General features: G+C 43.0%; 1 protein-coding gene and 1 long non-coding RNA gene across 4 annotated transcripts in view; one reads left to right on the forward strand and one right to left on the reverse strand.

Moving 5' to 3' along the window:
- Window positions 1–10,701: 10,701 nt before the first annotated feature.
- DPF3 (double PHD fingers 3) overlaps window positions 10,702–25,953 on the reverse strand; it is a 154,613-nt gene continuing 139,361 nt past the window's right edge. For all 3 annotated transcript variants that reach the window (XM_053980881.1, XM_053980878.1, XM_053980880.1), the window contains 3 exons: window positions 13,474–13,586; window positions 12,105–12,186; window positions 10,702–11,071 (listed from right to left, as the gene is read on the reverse strand). In XM_053980881.1, the coding sequence (XP_053836856.1) occupies window positions 11,001–11,071; window positions 12,105–12,186; window positions 13,474–13,586 (266 nt within the window). In that variant the 3' untranslated portion in view covers window positions 10,702–11,000. The remainder of the gene's footprint in view (window positions 11,072–12,104; window positions 12,187–13,473; window positions 13,587–25,953) is intronic.
- On the forward strand, window positions 22,187–24,483 carry LOC128809153 (uncharacterized). Its single transcript, XR_008437634.1, has 3 exons — window positions 22,187–22,427; window positions 23,683–23,747; window positions 24,350–24,483. It is a non-coding gene; the product is annotated as an uncharacterized LOC128809153 (long non-coding RNA).

A 25,953-nucleotide genomic window follows, 5' to 3' on the forward strand; every position in this document is an offset into this window, starting at 1 on the left:
GATCATCAAATGCTTTTATGCTGGCCAGTCATCAGGAGCATTTTTTGACCACTTTCTGTATTTCTTAAACTATGTGCAATAAAAATACAACTACATACAATAAATTTGAAGGACTTTATCCCATAGCCAAATTTATTTATTAGACTGGGAAAGAGCACAGGAAGGCACTCAGCTCCTCAAAAAGTTTTCAGAAATTAAGTCAGGAGCTTCCGAAACTGTGGGATGTTTTTTCATCTTTATGCTGAGCCAAGCTTTAGCACGTGACTATTGTGCATGTCACTGGCCTAGCACTGACACGGCCTTACCCAAAAAGTGTGATGCAACTTGCTGATTTCATCACTGCAACACTGAGCATCATCCCAGTAAAATGACTCTCCAAAGACCAAAAGAGACCTTGGGTACATTTGTCTAACAACCATGTCTTCAGACCACCCTGGACCTTCGATGACCCATATAAAGCCCTTCAGTTTTTTGCAGAGGGCTTCCAGAACACAATCTGTCAACAGGAGGCAAGCCACAGAAATGGGTGATGCCATAGCTGGGCACACTTTATGGTTCTGCTGTCTTTGACAACAAGAAGTAGGATGGGAAGAGTCCAGCTGGTCCCTTGAGCTCAAAGCTAGACATTGTTTAAAATACCTTTTCATTTCCAAAATGAGGAGATGTGATAGCTAAATAAGGTATCTCAAATACAAGCCCTCAAGTTATTTTTTGAAGCCATTTTTAATGATACACCAGTGCCAGATAAAGGAGTAAGCCCCTCAAGTCAGAACCCAGTTCTTGGATGTTTTGCTCTCAGACTGAATTATTCCTAAAAGAGGGAGTAACCTAAGAGCCTTTACCATCTATTTTTAAATGAGAGGATATTTTTCATCTAAGTGTCTGTAACAGAATAATTTGAAAATAACTGAGGAAACCATGCAATCACAGATTATCTGTGTTCAGTGTGCTCTGCTGAAGCTGCTGTGACTCCACTGCATTAAGAAAAGACATACATTATTCTGTAGCAATTGTCCATGACACCGAGGCTTACAGCATAAATATTGCAATACCTCATCCAGTTTCTGTATGACACACCAAGTTTTATTGCAGTAATGTCTCATAATAGATGAAGGTGCTGCAGGGTCCTGTTTGGCCAATTGCTATAGGACCCTGGAGTGCATTTCATAAGGAGAGAATATCTCCCATGGGAAGGGAGTTAAGATGAGGACTAGATGCCAGGAGAACCAGCTAAAAGCTTCATGTTCCTAGGAAAATATTTTCTGTGCCTCACACCCCCAGCTTCTCCCAGCCCCTCCATTAAATGGGAGGTTCATCTCCTTGCTTGCAGATAGTGCTGGATGCAAGATAATGGAGCAGGGCCCTGCCACGCACAGCAGAATGCCTCTAAATCAAGAAGCCAGTGTTCTTTGCCAATGTGACAGATTGAAAAATGCTTCTGGTACTTCCATGAGTGGGTTACTAAGCAACACTTTGGCTTCCAGGGAGTAGCCCTGCTGGATGTGATCTCATGCACCGGCAGCCTGACCACATCCCCAGCTGGAGCACTGGGGAAAGGAGGATGTGTGTGCCAGCAGCAAGGCTGCATGGCTTCGCTTGGCTGTAACACAGGTTCCTTTGGGATGAGCTGTAATCACAAAGGAAAAATATCCCAGAGATGACCATGGGCCTACTCATGGGATGGCTAAAAAGCAAAGTGTCAGGACACACTGTTGGGAGAGAAGTAAAGCTTGGAAGTAAAGCTTTAAACACTTGTGGCGTATCCTGGGTGGCTGTCTCAGAACAAGTGATGCTGAAGAGGACTGACTTCAGGGAGAGATGCTAAAAATGAGAGGAGCTGGAAAAGATTTCTTTGTGAAGAGACAGAGAGATCAAAAATACTAGAACAGATTAGAAATGAGTAAGAGAGGGGAGGATGGAGCTGACTGAAGTGAGGTCTCATACAAGTGAGGAAGATAATGTGCTGCTGTCCACTGTTTCCTGATTTAACTGTGAGGAGCTGTTTACAGAAAATTAGAAGGCAGTATACTGAAAACTGATGAAACAAGCTCAAACTCCATGAAATCAGAGAGACATTTGCCCTGGTTGCTGACTGTTCCATCATTATCTTTTGCCGAGATTTCTCACTTTCCTTTGGAGCTTGTGACATGGCATCACTGGAGCCAGGCTGAGCCAGAACAGGGCATAAACAGACCAGACTTATAGACAGAGATAGAAATAACTGTTTTCTTGCATGTGTTGAGTGTGCTCAACTATTAAGCAGCCACACACCTTTTCATAAAAACTAAAGTCCAAGACATAGACTTGGCATCTTTAAGGATACCAGGCCAGCCACAAAGCAGTGGATGAATGTTGAATAAGAGCAGCTGAGAATCAGTCACACGTTTTAGAGCATTGGTTACGTTTCATTAGATAAGCCATGCTCCAAATACAATTCAGATTAAGTTGTAAGGGATAATGTTTTGCCCTATTTTGTTAGAATGCTGACAGACTTTTCCAAAACAAGTATGATTTTCTCACTCCTTCTTCTTCAGTAATACTTATTATAGGACTCTACATCTATTCCTGACCAGTGAGCAATGTGTACAGTAAAAAAATTAGGCTGATACACAAATGTATATGTATATATATTTGTATATATAACTTAAAGTCTCCTAATTAAAAATTAATACCATAGCATCACACAGTAAGGCTGTGCCAGTGTCACTATTCAGAGATCATCACTTCAGCATTTTAAGTGAATTTACAGGATGATGACAAGAGCTTTTATCTGGGAGAAGAGCAATGATGTTACAGATTTATTTTCCTTCTATTTTGCTTTAGAATAATGGGGACAATGTTGTCTCAAATCAAATAAAGGATCAACAGCAAAGATTGTAATTCAATCTTCCTCACCCCCAATTTTAATTGTTTTGTTTTTCTTTTCAACCACTGCTAGTGGAAAAAAAAAAAAAGTGTATACCAATGGCACATTCAACCTGAAATGGCAGAGGAAGAAACGGTGATCCAATAAATTAGCATGTACACAAGCTTCTGGTTCTTAGAAGATCTGACTGAGTCATACAGATGACAATTTACTTAAATACTCTTGAGATTCTCTTTATATCTGCAATTCAGTGACATACATTATTTCCAGGCCCATGTCCATCACTTCTCACCCAGGCTGCAGCATGGAAGGAAGTCTAAATAAACAGGAAGACTGTTGATCTCTGCTGCAGCAGAAGAAATGGAAAGCCATCAAGGTAAAGAGGAAATAGCTCTCGCTTTTTTTAAAGAACATTTTATGACTGAAAAGTCTTTATGAACTACTGTATGGCCTTAATGCTGAGTTGAGATTAAACAAGCATACAAGCCTGATTCTCTGCAATGATCAAAGGTTTGTTGAACACTTCTAAGGGAGAGATAAAAGCTGATGGTTGGATTTGGACCTGTCTATTTCTGAATTGTTCTAAACCTTTCAAATCAGTTTTAGTACACTGTCTCTGAAATTCTGTAAAAAAAATGAGAATGAACAAGGAAAGATATTTTGTAATGAAGCTCAAAGGCGATGACACTTGGAAATGCCTCATGCACAGCCTTCCCAAAAGTTTGCAGGGGCACATATCAAGTGTTACACTCCAGGAGAGCTATAAAGGAAGAGTAGGTTAGGTATAACATTAACATCTTGTCCTTTGTTTTTCAGCAGATAATTCCTTTTTCACTGCTGCTCGCGAATTCTGCAGTGGGAGTACATTGTGAGCATCCAAATATGGTCCTGTGTCCAGCAGAAGCACATGTTGGGGCAGGAAACAGATCTGTGCTCCATCAGAGTTCATAGGCAGTAGGGGTGTTTGGCCTTCCAGGCAGAAGATCTTGAGAAATGGAAGGGAGGACCTTATCTTGTAGGCACAAGGGTCCCTGATGAGAATTAGCAATTCCAAAGTCTTATATGGCAACAGCAGGAGGAGTCCTATCCAAGGGGACAAAATGCTGGACTGTGCTTTCTAATCCATGAGAGGTGAGCCATGGCAGCATTCCAGACCACTACAGAAAGGAATGCTCTCCCAGCCAACCAATTCAATCATTCAATACATGGGAAGGAGATGAACATGAAACGAATGTGTCATCCTTTATCAATCTTTCCAAATACAAAGAATAGAACCTGCCCTTCTCTCTCCCTAGCTTCTGAAAGTGGGAAGAGATGAAATATTTCCCAAGTCACCATGGAGGTGAAACCTATAGTTTGTTACAATGAACTGAATCAGATGGATAACTAGATTGACAGGAGTCTGAAAGAAAATATCAATACCTGAAAAATCAGCAGTTTTCAGGTATGAAGTGCTTTATTTTTAACTTCCTGCACACAAAGGACAGTAAGCTGATCTGAAAATAGTAGTCTTCTCTTTTCAAAACATCAGTAAAAACATATATTCTAAATGTACTAATGTAATAACACTTTACATTTTCACCCAACATGGCAGAAATACACAACAAATATTATTAATAAACTGTTGGCTCGATTCTCCAGCTGCTAAATGCCTGGCATTCTCACTGGCACACAATAAAAGGGTAAAGCCTAAAAGCCCTTCTGTCCCCTGGAGGCACTTGCTGTTCTTTACCTTCCCCTTTCCCCTCAGTTAAGCGCCTCCATGCACAGTGGTGGGGGGACTGTCCAAACACCCCAGCGGTGCAGCTGGAGAGACAGGAGAGTGATGCACCTCTCCTCTACCCTGTGCTAGGGCTTGGCCATCAGGACAGCAAAATTGTGCTTGTACAACCTGCAGCCTGCCTCCTTCAAGACAGCCACTGACCCCAAGGGCTGAGGACACAGCCTGGGAGCATCAGTCGCTCTCACCCTTGTCTGCAGTGCAGTGAGACCTTGAGCCCCAGCCAGCACCACCAGAGACAGAGCTGGGGCAGTGCCAGCACTCTCTGCAAAACTGCTCCCCAGGAGTGGGGACATGATGCTTTGGCCCTGGACGATGGCACTGGCGCTGGTAGGATGGAGACATTGCTTGAGCCTGCAGAGCCAGGGCAACTCGATGGGGAGTGGGCTGGGCAGCTGCTCTTGTAAATCAGTCCTCATCAAACCACTGACACCCCCCTCCTCTCCCTGCCCCTCCAGCAAACCTGAGTTTATCTTATGTAAACCAGACCAGATTTGGTGCCTGCCCTGCCCTGAAAAGCCATTTAACTACTGCTGTGGCTGGAGGTCATTGCTAATAATTATATCACCACCAAAGATGGATTTGGCTGCCTGCCAGTCACAATTCCTGCCCTCTTTTACCAGTGGAGAAGCACAGCCACAGCAACTAAACTTTTTTGTTCCTTCTGCAGGGTCTTGGATCTTTCACATCCAACTCCTGCCTTGTCACTTGTTCCTATCTCCCAGGTAGTGTCATGGGCCTGAAGCTGGCAGAAATAAATGGTGTAAGGAACAGCCCAGAAGAGCTGGCTCTTCTTGCTCTGCCACAGCCTGGGTGTGCAGCACTGTGGTAAATAGCAGCACTTGGGGCTTGTACACTGTTTGTAGGCTCCAAGTGCTTTGCAAAAGCAACTAAGAATTGCCATCCTGCCTTTTCTCCAGAATCGAGGCACACATTTGAGCACCTGCCCACAGCAGTGCTGCAGTCCTTGCTGTAAGTGGAAATAAGCCCCGTGCTTCATAACTCCACACAGGCGGCATGTGAGGAATGTCCCACTCCTGCCCTGGCTCAGAGCAGCTCTGAGTGCCCCTGTGATGGACAGCCAGGCACAGCACACAGCACTGCGGGACAGGCTGTCCCCATCCGGGTCAGCGGCTGGGAACTGAGCTCCAGGTTTGGCCCCCAGTCCGTGAGCATCCCTGCCAGTCTGTCTGGGGGCTCCTTCTGCATTCACCCTTTATTTGGGGGGGCCAGGGCAGCTCCTGCCTGGCAGCTGTGGTCACCCTGCTCAGCTGCACACTCGCCTCCTGTCATGCAAAAGTGGGAGATGGTAAGACCATAATGAACCCAGAACTGGTTAGAGAAGGGCTTTCCTGACCTGTCTGCCTGCTCCTCTCCACAGAACTTATTTTCCCAAAATTATAGAACTGGTCAACTGTTAAAATGCCAGGTGACCTCCTCGTGATCATCCCACAGACTCCCATAACAACATTGAAAAGATAATCTTATCTTTTACTCACGTCCTCCATAAGATCTACATTTTCTTCCCTAACAGACTGGTGCCAGATTTTTCCCAATATAGATTAACTTTAAAATTCAAATATTGAAGTAATTTTTCTCTAAAAAGATTGAAACAATAATTTTCAATTCTTTTGCTTGTTTCCTCTTAGTTGTTGTATGAAATAATTCGCCAGATTGGACTTCAATATATGAATACTTATGGTTCTCTCAATAGCACTTTTTTAAAAAAAAAATTCATTCCGCACAGAAAAATCATGCCCAGCTTTACCTGGAATTTGCTTGCCCACAATGCACACTATCCCTCTAGTAGTGACAAGCTTAACTAACATTCCTTTCTACCCCCATCCACTCCTCACCTCCCAAATGACCCCGGTCAAAACACATGCTGTAGGTGTAAAGAAAATGCTACAGCCCCATAACACTGCATGGTGCAGGAGAATCTTCCTTTGGGGCAGAATTGACTAAGCTCCTTATAAAGAGAGATGAGAAACCATGATTTCAGAGTTATTTAGAGTAACATTTGCTCCAGGAGAACACAATGGTGGTTTTCTTAGCTCAAGAACTGGTCTGAGGTACGTTTACAGAATGTAAACTCTGTGCACTGTAAACTTGATGCAACAACACAGCTATGGAAGCACAGTTTGGGGGCAGATTAGGACCCATCTCATGTTTATCAAAGGTATTGCCTTTTCCAAGCTATGGGGGAGGCTCTGTGCTGGCAACACGAGTTCAATTCCTCAGTGGTACCACTTGGATGCCCCCATTCACTGGCTATTTCTCCACCCCTCTGGTTTCTGAGTCTGCCCCCACAGGTGCTGCCCTCCCCAGCCATTCTTCCCACCATGGACAGAAAACTGGGCAGAGCAGCACACAAATGTGATGGAGGGAGAGCCAGGGGCAAGCCATGGTTTCACACAATACAGTCTGAATTGTTCAGTCTCTGGAACAGCCCGAGGTAGCCAATACCAAAGTAGATGCCATTGTGGGCATGAAGGAGGTAATGTGCAATTTACTGCATCAGTAAAGATGATTTTGTCTAACTGACCTTTTTTAGGTTATCCAAAAGGAGTTAAAAGTAGAAGGATCATGTGCATATGTTTAACTAACATACTTTAAGGCCATTATGCAGACACGCTTTTATTTAAATACATCCTCTCCCACAGTAAACATCTGGTTTTATAATAAAGCCAGGAAGAACAATTACATCATCCAGCCTGACTTCCTTTATAACACAAATCTTTTTCAGTCAGACATTCCTGTGATTAAATAAAATTTAAATTAAAATACAGCTAGGAATTTATCCGTTCTTGATTTGAAGTCTTTGAGGCATACAGGCTCTACCATCTTCTGGTAGTTTGCCCTGATTTGTGCTAAGATATTAATTGCCTTACTTACACAGAAGAGTTTTGAAAAACACCAGAGTTTGTTCACCTCAGGAACTGCCAATAAACTTGCATGCCCTGCCATAGCAAGAGAGAGAGCCGGAGCCCTCACACTGTTTAGTGGCCAGACCAGATCGCTGGCAAGATTTGCCTGACAGCAGATGGTGTTGCCCAAGTCACACATCCCAGCACTCATGCAGGAGGACTATCCCCAGTGGGGCAGCAGGTGACAGGGAATCAGGCTTTCTAAACTCCTCTTCCTCATGCCCATGGTAGTGCCACAATCTCTCCACATCTCAGCAAAGCTGGTGCATTTTTCACCTGGGAGGTCAGTCAGTATTTCTAAAGTGCACCAACACACATGGCTCCGAATGCATGCTAAAAATGTCACTGAGAGGTCCATTCCAGCCCCTTGTCTTGGACTCAGCTAGTGAAGAAGGGATGCTGTAACTGGAGAAAGTTCTCCACAAGGGAGAGCTTGTATCTAATCTGCTGCCAAAGTCACCTGGAGCTGCCTGGCTACACAGCACACAGCATCAAGCTGGAGAGATGCAACACAGCTGGTCCACTGTGGGCAAGCACCCTGCCACACTGATCTCAGACGGCAAACAACGCTTTGGCATTGAAGATCTAAGCAATCTGTCCTTCTGTCATACCTCATTAGTGATGAAACTTCAGCAAGGCCACGGAGGAGTATTTCTGAACATGAAAGATATTGTTGGCTGCAGAATGGTTTGGGGGGGAAAAGCAGCTCTGGATCAAAACCACAAAATAGGAAAGCAGGTGTGCATAGAGAGAACAGCTCCTTTAGCAATGTCTCTGTCATAGGGATGGAGACCACTGAAATTCTGCACCAGCTGGTTCCACCAGCCATGTACATGATGAGCCACCAGTGTCTGCTTAACACACAGGCCAAAACAACATGCATGTCCTCTCTGTTTAGGAATGCAGACATTGTCCTATTCCTCCAAGGTCAGTGTAAACATCTGGACACTGGAAGGCAATGGTGATTTTTATGATGGAAGCCTCTAGGTCCTGGTAGCTGAGGACTAGCCCAAACACTGACCCACATCTGCTGATCCCACCAGCAGCAGCACCACCACAGAAGTTTCCTCCAGCACACACACTTCTCATTTCCAGTCACTCTTCCCAAAACACCCATTTTCTGTGAGAGAGCCCAGTGGTGTCCCTGGTGAATACACACTTGCACTCCTGGCCACAACAGCAAGAGGATTTTGTATCAGCCTGAACCATGTGATAGTCCCAAAATGCCAGATCAGCAGGGTTCAACCACACCAACGGAAGAGTGTAAATGCTCATGCAGATCAACTGTGTCCTCCAAGTGCTCCCCAGGGCCAGGGCAGTTCCAGACTGGAAGGTGCTTTGTTTTATATTTGCTCAAGGGTCTTGGCCCAACAGGTCACCTGATGCAAGTGCACAGGCTTCCACTTTGCTCTCTCTAGACTTGATGCTCAAATTTCTTTGCGTTCTCAGCTCACTGAAGGGCTGTCACATGGAAAGCACAAGATATTGAATGAATTTTACAGGTAGCCAGTGCAGCTGCTCCAGGAGAGATTTGGTCCAATACAATTAGGATAAATACTTTCTACTTTTTTTTTCCTAACAGGTTAAAATACTCCTGCTACAGCCTGAGAAGAGACTGCAACAGTAGGTGGGAGAATCCAGTAGCTGACACAGCTACTTTTGGTGTGTAAGCTGAACAAAAGGGGAAGAAACTATCTAAATAATGAGAAAAAGTGCACTAGGTCAGTATAGCTCATCCTAACTAAGTGAAATTAGCAGGAGAAGGAAGAAAAAATATTGTTTCACAATGTCTTTCAAGTGTTTGGGAACATTTCATTTTGCAGAAGAGTTTCAACCAATATAAATATGCCAAATATAATCTTCAGTATCCTTACCTACTTGTACCAGCAACATGAGTCACATGCTGCTCTCATAAATTTATATTATAAACCCACTTAAATCTATGCATAGAAAGTGATATACATCATACCCCAAAAAAATTGTTATTCTGGGATACTTGGCAGTTCAGGGAGTGCCAAGTTTTTAACCTTAAAGATGTATTTTGTAGAAAATATTTGATGTACTTATTCTTCTAATAATGTCTTAAATTATCCAAAGAGATTCAACTGCAATAATTTTTTTCAGTGGATGGTCTCACTTGAAATTTCTTCATTTCACATGTAAAGTTTGTTTAAATAAAGAAGAACTATTCCTATTAAAAATTTTTAATCATTATGAAAATTCTTCTTTTCATGTTAGGTTCAGCAAATGATTCTTTTCTTTAGAGCTGGGGAGGGTTTTTAGACAAATTATGTCATTGGCCAAAGATGTGGTTGTAGAGAATTTGGGGGAAATTATTGGGAAATTTAGTTAGATCTCGATAATTACTTTGACAAAAAACAGTAACACTTTGGAAATGCTGAAAGCCTGGATTAGGCAATGCCCAGAAAATGCAGCTTTCAGTTGCAGAACATTTTAGTTTAGAAATTTCAAAAAATTAATCAAAGTGCTTCATTTGACCTTAAGCCAAAATTGTTCCTTTTTGCAACTTACATTAGATTGCTCAGAAAGCTGACAATTTTTACTTCCTATGATCAACTTAAGATGACAATTTTTCTTTTGTGCAGTTTTCTGAGCCAAACAGAAAGTCAGTTACATATACGTAAGATTTTTCACTCCGAATTTTCTGATCAGAAAGAAATTATGTGTCTGGAAGGTATTGCTGGCATTGTGGTGGGACAGTGTGCCTGGATATCCTGAATACCAAAGGCATTTCTAAGCATCTGAGCGTGTATATATCAGTACTGTTCTTCCTTACACTTGAAACAGATTCCTAATGATATGCCATATCAGGGCATTTGATTCAATGGAGAAAGTGTCACCCCAAAAAGTTCTGATGAGTGCTTCTCTTAGTGACAATATGCTGTTCATGAACTGGGAATTATTGAACTAAACGCAACTCTCAGAGCACCCCTCTTAAGCACCCATGCATCTACAGAGTGGTCGCAGTAAAGAGATTTCCAGTCAAGCCTGTGAAGAGAAACACCTGGTGTTGCTCCCAGCTGAATTACTCACCAATAATTCCTTGGGAAATATCTTACTACTTTTTCATTAAAAAAAAAAGATTAAACAGAAAGCACAAGGCCACACAAAATTGACTTCTCCATGTTGGTACAACAACCCTCCCCCTTCCATAATGCATGTAAGCCTGTTAATGGCAAGCAGCAACCATGCACAGCAGTGAAGAGATTTCATCCGGATCATTGGGAAAGTACACAGTCCTAGCAGAGCCCAGGAGGTCTGGCATTAGTGACAGTGAACACCACAGATACCTCTTCCTGTATTTGAGTGTCCGTTCATTTGGATGTGGGTCGTGTCTTTGTGTTCTGGGAACTTTGTGCTGGTATAGCAACACCAGGAGCAAGGTGTTTCTTGACTGCTGGAGCTCTCAGGCCTGGTAGCCAAAAGCTGATGCTCTCTCTCTGAGCAGCTCCTGGCACAAGTGACAACTCCAACTCCCTGCAAATGAAGAAATCCTTCTTATAGGAATTACATAAAATCCGGGCACTCAGAGTTTATGTCAAGATTGGCTTGAATAGTATATGAGATATTCCTAGTATTGGAATTGCCTGTACTTTTGTGAAGCAAATTCTGCTACCCTTGCTTTTGTGTCCATAGACTTTCTACATGAGCTGCAATGCTGCTGGGGTGTGCATTGCAATGAGGAGTTTTATATTTTCACACTTCCAATAAACCACTTCCCAGTGGAACAGAAACCTTTAGATAATTATTAGCTGCATTTCAAGATTTTCCCCTCCTGATTTAGCTTCCTTTTTACCAAAGTTACAAACATTAGCTCCTGAATGCACAATTAATTTGTAATTATTCTTGTCCTGCCCCTCATGTAAATGGCAGTCACTCACACTCACAAGCCTCCTTCTCCAATTCTACTGCTCTCTGAGGATTTTAGTCAGAGAACCTCTTGTGGTAAGAGACTGGTTCCTCTGCTCCACAGCCAACTGACAAACTCCAAGCAGTCATAGTCCCTGCAGAGGTCATAACTACATACCAAATGGAATACAGAGCACAAAACCTTCACCTTGCCTAAAGAGAAACATATCATAGAGCCAGGAAGGTAATTCCCTTTAATCCAGTCTCCTGACAACAGGCACTCAGATGTTACACAGAAGATCTCCCTGTCTGAGGCTTTCTCTCCAGGACTTCGACTTCTTAAGAAGTCCAAAGTCACATTTCACAGGTGCTCAATTCAGCTGACTTAACTGAGGTGACCAGTGACATGTAGGACATCCAAAGGTACCCATGATCCACAAAAGAAGGTCTTTCCTCTTTTGGAAGAGGAGGAGACCAGGCAAGATTGAATAGCATACCACAGATCACACTAGCGCTTCACATCTATTAATTTTGTTTCTTTCCAGTGCTACCTCCCTTTGCTTTGCTACTGTTGCATAGTTCAAAACATCTTTCTGAATTTTTTCCCTTCTCCACAAAGACTTTATTGTGATTTTCAAAGCAGACTTCAGTCATATGTTACCTTCTGGGGGCTCAAAGACTGGTGGATTCAAGCAATACATGTGATAGCCACGGTCACAGTCATCACAGAAGAGCAGCTGGTCCTGAGGCAGGTTTGTTGGAGAGACAGTAGGGAAACAGGGAGAGAAGGAGAGGAGAAGAGAGAAAATGATGTAAATTAGTCTCTTGCCAAGATGAAAACTTAAGTAGGGTTACCAGCAATGTTCAGCTGGGAATGCAGAGCTGCAACAACAGAGACTAAGAGACTGCTGGGAATGTAAAGGCTATAAGCATCACATTTGTTCACCCGTGATTAGCCACCATATTCCTGAGAGGCCGCAGAAAGCCTCTCTCAGTACAAGACAGCTCAGTTTCTAAGTAGAAAATCGCTGTGAGACGTGGAGGAGTTCCAGTCCTAGATGGCCTCATGATGCAGGAGTAAAAGCTGTTATGCCAGGGATGTGCTGTACTGAGAGAAGAGGACAGGCTTTGCTGGGCTCCAGTGTCACTATGTGCTGATCTCATTTCTTCAGAGGAAACCTTTGACTTAGACAGTTTTCCAAAATTCAGCTGAGTAAATTTTTTTTTGTGAAACAGATGGAAATTACATGACCCCACCATGTGGTCTGCAGCTCTTTCATATATTCAGGTGAAAAAGCTGCTCTGAAGTATCCTGTGATTCCTAAGCTCCCCAGGTTCAGAATTTTTTATGCTAAAGTAAAAACAAAATCTCAGGCTTCAAATTTATTCTGCTGTAGGGAATATAGTGCTAGCTAATCACCTCCAAAGTTCTCCACCCACTGTCAATTTTCCAAGGTTCTCACGGGCCGCCAGGGACCCTTAGCATCAGATTTTAACTGCAAACCCCACAGGGAGGACATTGCTCAGCTGCAGGCTCTGGAAATCACTGGAGTTGGTGATTAGGTGAGGCTTAGCCATCCCATGTCAAATTGTTTCATGTTTCCCAAGTCTTGTAATTAAGTTTAAAAAATCATACCAAGAAAGTAAAGAAAATCAGGGACAGAAGAAGCATACTTGCCTCTCTTGGGTTATCATGTGTTCACATGTACTTCTGACTATCATGCTGAAAGCTCCCTGCAACAGGAATTCATGGCCCTCTGCTAATTTCTATTGAATAAGTACACAAACCACAAATATCAGCATCTTAAGTGGCCCTATATGATGCCCATGGTAATTTCAGCAGAGACCAGTGGCTAAATGGGGACACTGGGGAGAAAAGCCCATCTGTGCTCAGGGGTAGCTCTTCCTTGGAGATGCATGGAAGCAGCAGTAAAACAATGACCCACACCAGTGCCACATGCTTCTCAAGGGCGGGGCATGGCAGCAGCTTGCAGTGACGCTTATTTGCAGGAAAAGGTAAATGGACTCACGTCGTTCTCTGAGGTCCCACAGAGGCTGCAGGATTTGCACTCAATGCATTGCCACTGATAGGTTTTAACAGCCTCAGTCATGTTTGTGGTGAACTGCAGGCAGGTCGGGTGTCCTGAGGAAGATCGGAAACAACGGTCATTGTTAAGGCTCACTTATTGCTTGTTAATTAACTGGCATTAAATTTGGGAACAAAACACACATGGACATGGACTGATCACAACATGGGCTGCAACTAACAGATACCAAAGAGGAAAGCAGGCATTAACCCTTTCGCTGCCGGGCACAAGAGAAAATCAGTCATCTCCACCCCATTGGCAAAGCAGTTTTATTCAGAGCTCTTAAAAATGGTTTGGCTTTGAGTTGGTTTTCGTGGGGATTTATTTTTTTTCAAGAAAACAAGAAAAAGGATGAAATCAGAAACAAACCCAATTTCGGAGAGAGACCATCCGTCTTAATAGAAATTGGACTACAGTTTCAATTAGCGTTGTTTCGACCGGAACGAAGGACCTGGTAGAAATGAGGTTATTCTCCATTTCACAGCTTCCTTTCCTGGTGTCCAAATGGGTGGAGCAATTCTGTAAACTTTGCTTAAATGGAAGCAGTAGCGTACAGAGAAGACGCAAGACGGGATGGAAGGGTATAGCTTTTAATTTTTTTAAGAGCTCTGCCACTAAAGTTGGTTGGCACAGAAGAAACCAAATTGCACAGCTAACCTTCCAGGATCAAAACAGGAAACTGAAAGGAAAAAAAATCCCAAGCCAATTCCCACAATGAACTAAATGAAAGGAATAAAGAAGGGAAAGCTAGCAGAACAGTCACATCTAATTGGGAAGGACAAATTGCCAGAGTTACAACCCCCGCCCCTACATGCGTGTCGACTTCAGCTTTGCAAAACAGCGGTATCACAGTAGCAGGGTCAGCAATGGGCTTTCTGGAGGGGAAAATACAAACAAACAAACAAACCAAAGGTAGGATCAGTGTTCCTTCTGCAAAACAAAACAAGACAAATACACCGCTGAAATAAAGTAGTACTCCCAAACCACCCTTACCTGGCTGAGACATTGCCTTAGTCTCCTGCAATAAGCTCCTGCCTGCCTTCTTGGAAAGCCCCATATTTAGAATCCTTCTCTGACACACTTAAACATTAAGACATGTGCATAGTTAGGGCAGGGAGAGTCAATTGCTCATCTGTAGGAAGCAGAACACAGGTATGCACATCCAGCACTGCCGCCTGCTTCTTCTAGAAACCGGCACCATAAGTTGCATGGGGTTTTTCACCTCTACCCATTCTGCTGTTCTTAGACTACAACCAATGGATTGGAAAAAATATTTTCCACTTCCACCAGCCTAAGTGCCTTTTTAAGAATGGAGAAAGAAAGGCTGTTTCTCCAATAAGAAAAAAAAAGGTATGTCTATGGTAGATGTGGGTACTGATGTGTCATCTTCATTACCAGACCTATCATTAATATTTTGTTGTGTCATCACAGCTCCCATCACCACCCTGCAAAAGGTTTCTGTATTTTCCAGCTAGTGAAGCAAACAGTCACTGAGAATTGCTGGATAAGGAAGTAATACTGTAGGGGATGTGTCCATGATACCATCAAATTCTGTAATAAGAATTTTTGTTCTCCAGTTATAGTTGCACAGTTGCGATACAACAACTAAGTCTGTCCAGCAAAGAAATGTATATGCATAATTATTAAAGAAATTGAATAGAAAAGAAAGGAGCTATTTAGAGAAGGAGGGATCAATGAAATTGCTCATATCACTCTTAAGCCTTTGAATAAAGAAACATCTTGAAAATACTGATGAGCTCAGATGGGCTAAGAAGATCACAGGGTTTTGAAGCCCTTGAAAGTCAGCACAAAACAAGTGACAGTTTTTACTGAGAGCCCACTGAGAGTTTTTACTTCAGAGTCCACTGATTTACAGTGGACCAACTGAAGTTCTGAGGACCTTGAAACTGCAACTAAGCAGAAGGAGATGCAACAAGATACCTTTTCTTGCTGAGAGGACCACATATACTTTCTGATACTACCAAACTAGCAGAACCTGACATGACACTGAAATGTTCCTCCAGATCTGATTTACATTGAATGCAAACCTTATTCCAACACCAGTAAATAGAACAAATGTGCCATGCTACACATTAGGGAGGAATTAATCCCAACAGCAGAGAGTTGCTTCCAGAAATGTTGTACAGTGCTGGAATATATCACAGAAAACAACTTATATAGGGAGGTAACTATATCAGAGAGTTAAAAAGCTTCAGTCACATTTGAAAAGAAACAGAAAGAATGGAATCAAACTTATGGAAATAAATCCCAGCTAAACGCATGCATATCTTCACATGCTCACTTGCCTGTGCATGCACATTGCTCATTGCAGAGACTCCAGCTGAGGACCCTCCCTTTCTAACACAACATGAGGGTCAGGTCCTGTTCACTGCTTTATCTCTGTCCCTTCATAGCTATTCCTGCTCTGTTCCAGTTATCAGTCTTGACTGTTTTGTTTCTCGTTTGCCTCAAAAACACCTCTGCAGGTTTCCTGTGTGGTATCTCACATCAGCGGTGCTTCATCCTTGAAGTGATACATCCTACCTATATTGCAGAGCACTTCGTAAGAACCACACCTACCACAAGCCTAAAAGTAATGGTTTCTTGTGGGCTGAGGATTCCTTAGAAAAATTAGGAATAGAGTGAGGCCCACAGTGGTTTCTTTCTAATAGCAAAGCAGAAATATTTTGCAAGAACATACCAATTCGTTCACTTGATTAGGCTCTCTCTCCAAGTAGTGTGACTACAAGAGTCAAGTCTGCATAGCTGAAGGTTGCTCTCTGCTAGCTCAGGGCTTATACCATGTGTAAGGCAAAAAGAATGTCTTTCTTCAGCCTCTAAGTCAGATGCTCTTTCACATTAAGAAACATTCCTTGTGGTACCATGACCCCAACTTAATGTCATTGGAAAGACTATTTTTACTTATGCTATCAGCATGGTGAGGCACTGTAGTATATGGCAAGCATGCCACTAGATACTCAAAATATCAAAATTCTTTTTCCTTTCCTCCCTGTTTTCTCCTTCTTCACAATCTCTTTCTTTTCCTGCTACTTTTGTTCAAAACCTAGTGTTTTACATGCTATGAGAAAATTCACACATCCAAGACTTCCTGAGGCAGTGTTAGTGAACACAATTCCTGCTCCATATCACAGAAGTTCTTGACATTCCTTCTGTGTCAGAATACCTGAACACAAAGTCCTGTAGCTGCATGTGGCAAGCTACTACAGGTAGATTCAAATTCCCTTTCTTTTTTCCTTAAACATAAAAAGGCTAGTTCAGGCCACAATTTTCTTTTACACACAAAGCAGTTCAAAACATGATTCAAGTTACGGATACTGCGGTAGCACACAAGCCAGAGAGCTGGAAGTCTTCTTGCTATGTGTTTAAAGTGGAGAAACAGTCTTATTTCACCTAATTGTGTGATCAGCAGCATTTGCTGTGGCTGAGGTGTGCAGCAGAGTCTGCAGCTGAAACTCAGTTAATAATTCAGGTGGTGGCTCCACCCTGGGAAACCTGGATCACTCTCACAAGTCTGTATCAGCTCTGCAGATCTAATAGGGGGAGGAAGTAACACATATTTATGGTGTCACTAAAGTCAATAGACAGACCTCTAAAATACACCCTGGGAGCAGTTCTGTTGAAGGAGAAGACAATATGTTAACACTGACGGTTTCTAATCTACCATAACTATTCTCTACCTAAACTTCTGCTATGCTGCAATGGCTATAAACAACAGACAGAGACAATAAAACTTGCAGTGAGATTTTCAACAGCTCATCCCTTTGTCTTAAAACAATATTTTAAAGTGTAGATCAGGTTTGAAAGCTTCCTCATTTTTGTCAAAACTCTCCTCTGGATCTCAACTTTGAGACTGAGACCATATTTTATAGTGACATCAGTGTTTCACATGCCACTGGCTTTAACTGTATATTATGTGCACGAGACATCTGGTCAGAGGAGCAGGGAGGTGAGCACATTCAGAGACCATTTTTTGTATCCTGCACCTGGTACAATTGCAGGCTGATGGGAAGGATAATTTTAACATAAATACCCTAAAAACATCTAAAAATCTCTTCTGCTTACACTGGCTGTGTAACACTAAAGACCAAAACTGACATTAAAGGGCAGGAGCAATCTGCTGCTTCCAGTCGCTCTGTGACCAGTGAAGGCCTTAGAATGGCTCATTAGTGCTTTTTCAATAATGGATTCTGCATTGCAAGATTAATTGCAGCCATGTGCTCTGTCACACTCGCCACAGACTATTTAAGTTAACAATCCAATCAATAACCTTTTTCAAACAAAGGCAGAGATTATCTTGAGGAAAAAAAATAAGCAAATACTCTTTTTTTAAAAAAAACAAATGTGAGATTATTTATACAGAATAAAAGGAATTTTTACCCAGTTTTCAATTCTTTCCATTATCTTTGCAGCGTAGTGGTGGGCTTTTTAATCAATAGCGTGATGAAAACTCACAGGCCTCCTGGCTATATTGTATCAGATTTATTCCATAAACTTTCAGGTCTTTAAACAACTATAAATACATATTACAGATATAATGACCTATGTCACAGGAGCCCCATCCAAATAATGGAAGTTTACATGCAAAGAAAATGCATAATTTCCTCCTGCTAAGATTGAATAAGGTTTGTTGTGGCCAATGCCATCATTAGACCATTATTACCATTACCTGTACAAAAGGGAAACTTGTAATTCTAATATAATATATATAATATATCTAATATAATAATATATAATATCTAATATATCTAATACATCTAATATAATATATATAATATATTATCTGATATAATTTTATTATTATGATTTAAAAAGATACACTTCATTTGTCTGTCTAAGAAGGCTTATTTACAGATATACAGTGTCAACAACAGTCAGATTTTAAAAAAGGCCCTTAAAAACTCAGACTATCCAAGCACACTGAAGGGCTTGGCTCAGAATCCCAGGGCTCAGCTCAGAATCCCAGGCCTCAAGAAGCTGCAACTCTCAGAAGAAGACCAAACATTCCTAAGGGATGAGGTTGGGGAGCTCTTGGCATTTTCCTGGCCCTTCCCATCTTGCAATGTGAAGGTGTTACAGTGTAGAGATATATGCCTGCCTGCTCAAATGGAGGTACTCATGAACAGAAGCCTTCAAAAGTGTTCATGGGGTGAGGATCCAAAGCACCACCTGCCACACTATCTCTGTGATATGGAGAAGCAGGAGTATTTCATTATAGAAAAATATAACAGCTTTCCTGGCAGCCAGGACAGGGGCAGATGTTGGAAGATGCAGGTGAAGAGCTCTTGTGTCACCCCCTTCAGTACAGGGCTCTACTGAATCCAGCTTCTTAAGAAAAACATACAAACAAACAAAAGAAAGTCTCATAGGCACCACATTGGGGTTTATTATTATAAGACAGGACAGGAAATATCACCACTGTGAATTTCTGTGTCCTGGCTGAAGTGAGAAAACCTAGCTGTTTCTCCCAGAGTGTTCCAGCACTGCCAACTCTGCTAAAGAAGTGAGTCCAAAAGGACTCAGTGGTTTCACTGAATAGTCTGGTCAGTCTGATTTGGTCAGAGACCAACTCTCCTCTATTCTAGTATGTCACAATGTGCCAGTAATTGTGGAAGAATTAATGCCTTTAATAATTGATGGATCTCTGAAACCACTCAGCTGTAGAAGAGCATATAGTTCCTATTATTTCATTTTCTGGCCCTGCAGTTGTTCTGGCCAGCATGGACAGAGCTGAAACTGAGTCCACAAAAAGAGAAGGGGCACTCTGCTGCATTAGCACCAGGACTGGTGGCCAGCTGCACTCCGGAGGTGGTGGTTTGCTTTTCAGTACTGCCAGTTCCAGTGGAAGAACTTATGTAAATTACAAGCAATTGCTCAAATATTTGGCACTGATACAAGAGAGCTCACTTTAATTGTTCGCCCAAGGGACAAATAAAACCCCTGTGCAAATGGTAGCGGTTCAGCCCCAGCTGCAGTTTGGCAGGTGTAATTGGAGAAAGCAGGACAGACCTGTGTTTGAAAGCAAGGCCAAGGATCTTGGGGAAGTTATAAAATGGTGGAGTGAGGCAGGTAGCACTTGCAGCTCACTCTCCTGCACTGCCCTGCTGTTTCTTTAGCCATGAAAACACCAAAGGGCATGGGGAGCAAAGGAGTAAGCTCCTGCCAAAAGAGCCCTCATCTCCAAGCACTCTCCAGAAAATTTCACTGCCTGAGGAAAGTCCACTCACCAGCTTTACTCATGCACAGCTTTGACTCTACAATGCTGCATAATGTCCTCTGAAATCATTTTAAGTATCAAGAGCATCAGCTGGGCTGGGTAACAGAGGGTATATGAAGAGCAAAGCTTGGCTCAGGCTATTCATGTGCATAAACAAAATGAAGTGTGCACAAATGTGTATGCACAGACCCACATGCACCCATGGAGATCAGCTGTGGACAAGGCAGTGTCACTCTGTCTGGCACAGGGTGGCAGGAGGAGCTGGGTGGGATTCAGGGGTGTCCTCTGGAGCATGTAAAGGGACAAGCCAGGAGTGAGTTATTCTGGGCTTCCTAATGGTTTGTCAGTCAAATCACTCCCACAGACCATCCCCGTGGTAGCAGATGCCCCATACCTTACAGGAAAACTCCTTGAGAAATGTTTTAAAACAGTTTTACTGCAACAGGTTTGTGTGTGCCTCTCCCTGAGTACGCCACTTCCTCAGCATGCACAATCCAGCCACACGCATGTTAGCAAGGAGAAATGAAAATAAATTAGAGATTTTAAAAGTCACTAAAAACTGCCAACAATTAACTTTGGTGCACACAAATCATTGCCCTGGGAGAACACCCTGATTTGGGCCGGTGATCCCGCAGACAGGCCCTCTGCCCTGTGCTCAGGTTTGCCAGAGGGAGGATGAGCCCTGTGAGGGTTTCTGCTGCTGCTGTCCCACTCCAGCCAGGCACACCTGCCCTTCCAAAACTGCCTGGGACAGGCTGAAATCTGCACCTGCATTTCATATCTCCCAGAGGTTTGGACTGGAGCAGATCTGGGGCACAGGCCCATCCCTCTGTCTTCCCCTCTGAAGCGGAGCCGTGGGACTCAGACACACCTGATACAGGCAGCTCTTTCCATTGCAAACACACTGTGGTAACACAGAACCGAGGTGGCAAACTGAGCCCTGCACGTTTGCAGCCTGGGGTGCCAGAAACAGTGCCCAGCTTTAGAGCCAAAGGAGGTGCCACATGCCCCAATGGCTCATCTCAAAACCAGACAGCACTCGGCTCCCTCTTCTTCCAGACTAGCCCCTATTAACCACTGTTGGCCACTAGACAAAATGGCTAGTTCTTGCCTAAGAAAAATAATGTGGGAGCACTCAAATAACCTTGTACTGAAGCATCAGCTTGTTAATGCACTGGTAAGTCATGCCAGCGCTGTACAATTCCTGGGGGTGAATTAGGTCAGAGTGACCTCCAGAAAAACCACCAGGCTGCATCGCTGTGTGCTGCATTATGGGTAACGATCTGCTAATTGCCAGGAGGCACTTGGGCTGCTTACCAACACCAACAGGAAGGAAACCTGCCTGCAGGCACCGCACGGACTCCATATGCCGGGGACATCGCTCCTAATAACGAGAATAAACCCATTTATAGAACATGAACTGGGCAGGAGGACAGGCACTGAATGCTAATGCTGCCCAGGCGGTGCAGCTCACCCGGGTTGCTGCCGGAGACCCCCAGCAAAACCCCTGCGTGGAGAGGGGCTGGCTTTGCATTTGGTTGCACAGTGAAGTGGGGGTGAGATAGATGGAGATGGAAATGCAGGAGTGGGAGAAAGACTGCTTATCCAGGCAAGATGAATCACCACAACCTGGAAAGCCAACATCCCCTTTGCCCCGGGGACATTTTCGTTACCCTTCAACAAACTGCAGTGGAAAAAAACCTCCGGCACAGCTCCGACCTCGTCGCTATGCACTGCAGGCTCCCCAGCCAGGCCAGCTCACACACCACAGAGCTTTCAATCAACTGGCAGGCTCACTAAACCCTTTCAAATTGAGCAACCAAGCAAAAATACTTGGTCATAAACACTAAAAATAGGAATGGAGGATTGGGTTTTGTTTTGCTTTTTAACTTGGTGAAGCCAGCTCTTCCTAGTGCATTAAATCCACCTCCCTGGCAGCCCATTTAGAACATCTCCTCCCCCCTGGGAGAGCCAAAATCCCCAGCTGTAATGAGAGGAGTGGGGTGGTATTTAAAATGCTAGGGAAATGGCAGCCTGAATAGCCTTCTGCAAGCACAGTGCCTTTGTTAAATCCCCCCATAAAACAAGATATCAGCACTGCCCCTCCTCCCCTCTCTTTAACACGAACAAGGACTCGGCTACCTGCTTGAACCCACATTTGCTGTGCAAATACCTGGTCCCTCCCCAGTAGCTCTCGTGTTAAACTGCCCTGCTAACACAGCCACAGATGGCAGCACACCTGCAGGGATGCCCATCACTGCCCAGAGCTGCTCATGGTATCAAGGCAGCATTTGAAAAGATTCCAGAGTTTCCATACTGACCCAACAAAGGGGGTCTAACCTGAGCCAGTGGCTCAGGACAGTGATGAGCAGTGGATGAGCAGTGGATGGGACACATCACTTCCCCAGAGCACTCCCACGGGGGCTTCTCCGCTGGGATTATGCAGGAGAGCGTGACGAAGGTGATGCGTCATGACATGGACACCTCTTCACTAAAAGCAGGCCATGCTCACCCAGTCAGTTCAGAGAGCACCAAGACAACCCCACTGCTCCACTGTGGTCCTCCTCAAGCATCAAGGACTGTGGGGAGACCTTCAGAGGTGATTTCACCCATGAGTCACGGAACAGACATCTCATACCCACAACTGTCATTTGGAAACAGGGTAAGCTGATTAATTTGGGGAAAGGGGAAAAGGAGAGAGCATGACTAATCTCTGGACTAACTTTCTAGAAAGATTAAGGAACTACTCTAGAGTAATTCCCTGCCAGCACATTTCCAGAAATTTCAAACCAAATGGCAAACTCCAGAGAAATTATTTAAATGTTATTTTAATATTAAAGACACTTAACTATGCAGAAGACACCATGACATTGCATAGACAGTGACCTCATTGCTCTGACATGAGGCAACCACCTTCCATCTAGGTAAAGATATTCAGCTCATGATGGGTAAATGTCTGATAACTGATGTGAACATACTGAAAATGCAAGAGTCCGTCTTTCTCACAGAAGCATAATTTACACTGTTAACGTGCCTGTATATTCAGACATAAGTAGAACTGCTTCACTCAACACAAACAAGACCAATTTGAAGCAAGTTACTTCAGTCTCTTGTTGAGTTAAGGAATCCCTTTCAGCTGCCAAACAGGCACACTCTCCATTGTTTGTAATGCAGTGCCAGAAGCTGGAAAACACTGATTTTTTTTTTCCCTTCTCTGTCAGTGAAAGCCCCTGTTTGGTTGGGAATTTTAAAGTGTCAATAGAGATTTCATCAACAAGACAGCCAGTTTTCGCTTCCCCACCAAACTCCCAGCAACATCAATATCTAGAGGGAAATAAGTGCTATAACCACATGCTGAAGAGCATCAGTATGAGCATGGTAGGAGGGAGTAAAATGACTTTGTTTACTCTCTAAAAAATGCAGTTTCAAGGTGATCTAAACATCTGAGTGAAGGAGTGAATTTGAACAAAGTAGTTTCAGTCAAAAGTAAGTGGGAGGGAAGAAAGGATTAAGAGGTGGCAGGGCAAAAAAACTGATTTTCAGAAAGGTTGAGACATTTTGTACCAGTGTCTCACAAATAAGAAGTTGGACTTTCATTTTGGAGCAGTACCTTGCTTCAAAAGTGAACTCAAGGGAATTGTTTTTAAGAAAGAGAAAAAAATAGTCACAAATGAAATGTTTCATTCAAGCCTGTGCACAGTTGGCAGTGGGAAAGGGTCATTTCATTGAGGAGAGATTGTGTTTCATTTCAAATCAAACCAAAATCTTTTATCCTCACCATGGTTTTTTTCAGTTCAGTTGTTTCAATGGCTTTTTTGAGTAAATGTCCTACAAAATGCTGACAGAGATTAAAAAAGTAGGATTTTTTTTTCAGTGGAAGACCACCTGATTAAAATCCATGATCTCTTTTCTTACAGCTCACCAGACCTTCCACCCCAGATTAGTCAAGTCAAAGTCCTGGCCATTTCTTCACCTGTAACAAGTGAGTAGTGCTGCTTTAACCTACACAACCAATAACTCATAGCAGCTAAATACTTTGTCAGACCAAACAAGAAATCAGCTAGTTCCATGGCAGTGGACACTAATGTCCCTCATTAAACAGTTCACTAGTCTTGCTATTTTTCAACACCAAAGGAATAATTTAACAAAACATATACAAAAGTAGAATATTATTGCATTTCACTAAAGAAAATTATCTTCTACAGTATTACAACAATCTCTGACTCTTCTGACCCTGCTTTTAACTGGCTGCTCCATTGGTCAGCAGGACTATTGCCCAGTGCTCTGTTAATGGCCAGGAAGTTGGGAAATCCTCTCCTATAGATTGATCTGACCAAGCTCTGGGTACCCCAAATCCTTTCACTTTTAACACTTTTGTTGAGGGTGTTCATCACCTGCAATGTTCACTTGTTAGGTGGGATCCCACCACCCACAAGATGCCTGGCAATTCTCAGTGATAGCTGCACTGAGCCTAATGGGGACTAATTCTTCTTCACATATTGCCAGACCTGTAAATATGTAAACAGTCATAGAGGAATACAGTGGCTGTGGATGTCCTTAGGAAATTCACCTCTGTTCTTTCAGCTCACTAAGTACTTGTAAAATCTCAGCCTTAATGGAGAGGAAAGTCAGGAAAGGGTCTTGGAGAGGAAGTTAATGAAGAGGCTGCAAGGGAAATGAAGTCCCCAACTAAGCCGAGGAAGGTCCTTTTCTCCAGATTAAGGAATACACAATTCTGGACCATCTGCATGCTTGAACAGTATGACAACAAATAAAGAGAGTCTGTGGATAGTTCAAAACTATCCTAAGCCCCTAGGCTGATGGATCCATACAGAGACACAGTCAGTATAGAAGAATCAGAGAAGTCCTGGAACCTTCTCCTTAAGAATCCAAAGTCTAGATATTTCAGCAATGGATGAGACTTCTGACCCAGAATTCACTGTACTGTAACACCGGTTGTTGAGCCTAGGGAAAGGGCTGAAAGACTTTAGTGTTGTTTAACATATTTAAGCCACTCCCAGGAGAGCACTGATGTGAAGCAGCTATGATTTTTACCAACAGGGGAAAACTAATTTTTCCAATATAGACTTAAAACCATTCCATGCAAACTCTACTGCATGAAGTGCTACATGAATTTGAAAGCTATGTCACACTTGTTAACACTAAAATAAAAATACCCTTTAGTGACAGGACGGCTTTCCACTACTTCCCTTCCAATGACTTCTTCTTACCTTGGGGAGTTTGCCTCAATACTGATTCTTGAAATCATCATATGAAGAATTTAATGGCTTTTGGCTGCAGAAAGAAATACAAAATAGCAAGCTAAGTCTGCAGCAATGTTTGACAAAACTGTCTCCAGTATTACTTAAAATCTATTTTCTGTTTCAAAAAAGGAGACTGTATCCAAAAATTTGGTCATCTTCATTCACTTGCTGCAGTCCACAATGAAGTTACTGACATGAGGATACTTAATAGCAAAGACTGAAGAAATGCAATGGAAAGAGGCTTCAGTCCAAATAAAAAAAATTACTCTTAACACCTATGCAAACCTAGATATAAACTAGGTATTACTGAGAATTGGTTGTGGAAGCTGAGCAGCACTGAGAAAATAAACCCCACTCCAAAACATCCCAAACCACTCAGTTTTAAGACATTGAAGGGAGGCCGTGTCTGTTCCTACTCAAGAGGTATCATCCATCAGCTGAGTTGCCAAAACAATAAGTACCTGCTGCAAGCTCTCTCAGGCAGGCAGCAGAAATTCCAAGAGCTTCAGCCCACTGCCCAGCTTCAGTGTTTAAATCATGTTGCCTTTTCCTTAGCAGTGCCATGGTTGGCTTGTAGATCATTTAAAGTTACCACAGCTGCCTCAGGCAACATTAAGCAAACCTGTTTCTAATTATGGATGGCAAAACTAGCCACAGCACTGTGCTCCAGAAATCTGTGCTTTCATGAAGGTAAATGCCATCCTTCTCCCACCATGATCCATCCCCCATGGAATCATGAAGAGTTACAGGCTGCAAAGACAAAACATCATGAAATGACAGATGTGATAGTAGAAGTTTCTAACACACACGGCAAGAGCATTCATTGAAAGAGCAGACAATGTAGTTAGGTCTTCAAAACATACTGGTGAGGTGCCACAGATGGATGGTTTTCATATTATGTCATTAAAATCAAAGTTAGGGCTT

The sequence above is a fragment of the Vidua macroura genome, chromosome 6 (assembly GCF_024509145.1).
Source record: "Vidua macroura isolate BioBank_ID:100142 chromosome 6, ASM2450914v1, whole genome shotgun sequence".
Classification (NCBI taxonomy): Eukaryota; Metazoa; Chordata; class Aves; order Passeriformes; family Viduidae; genus Vidua; species Vidua macroura.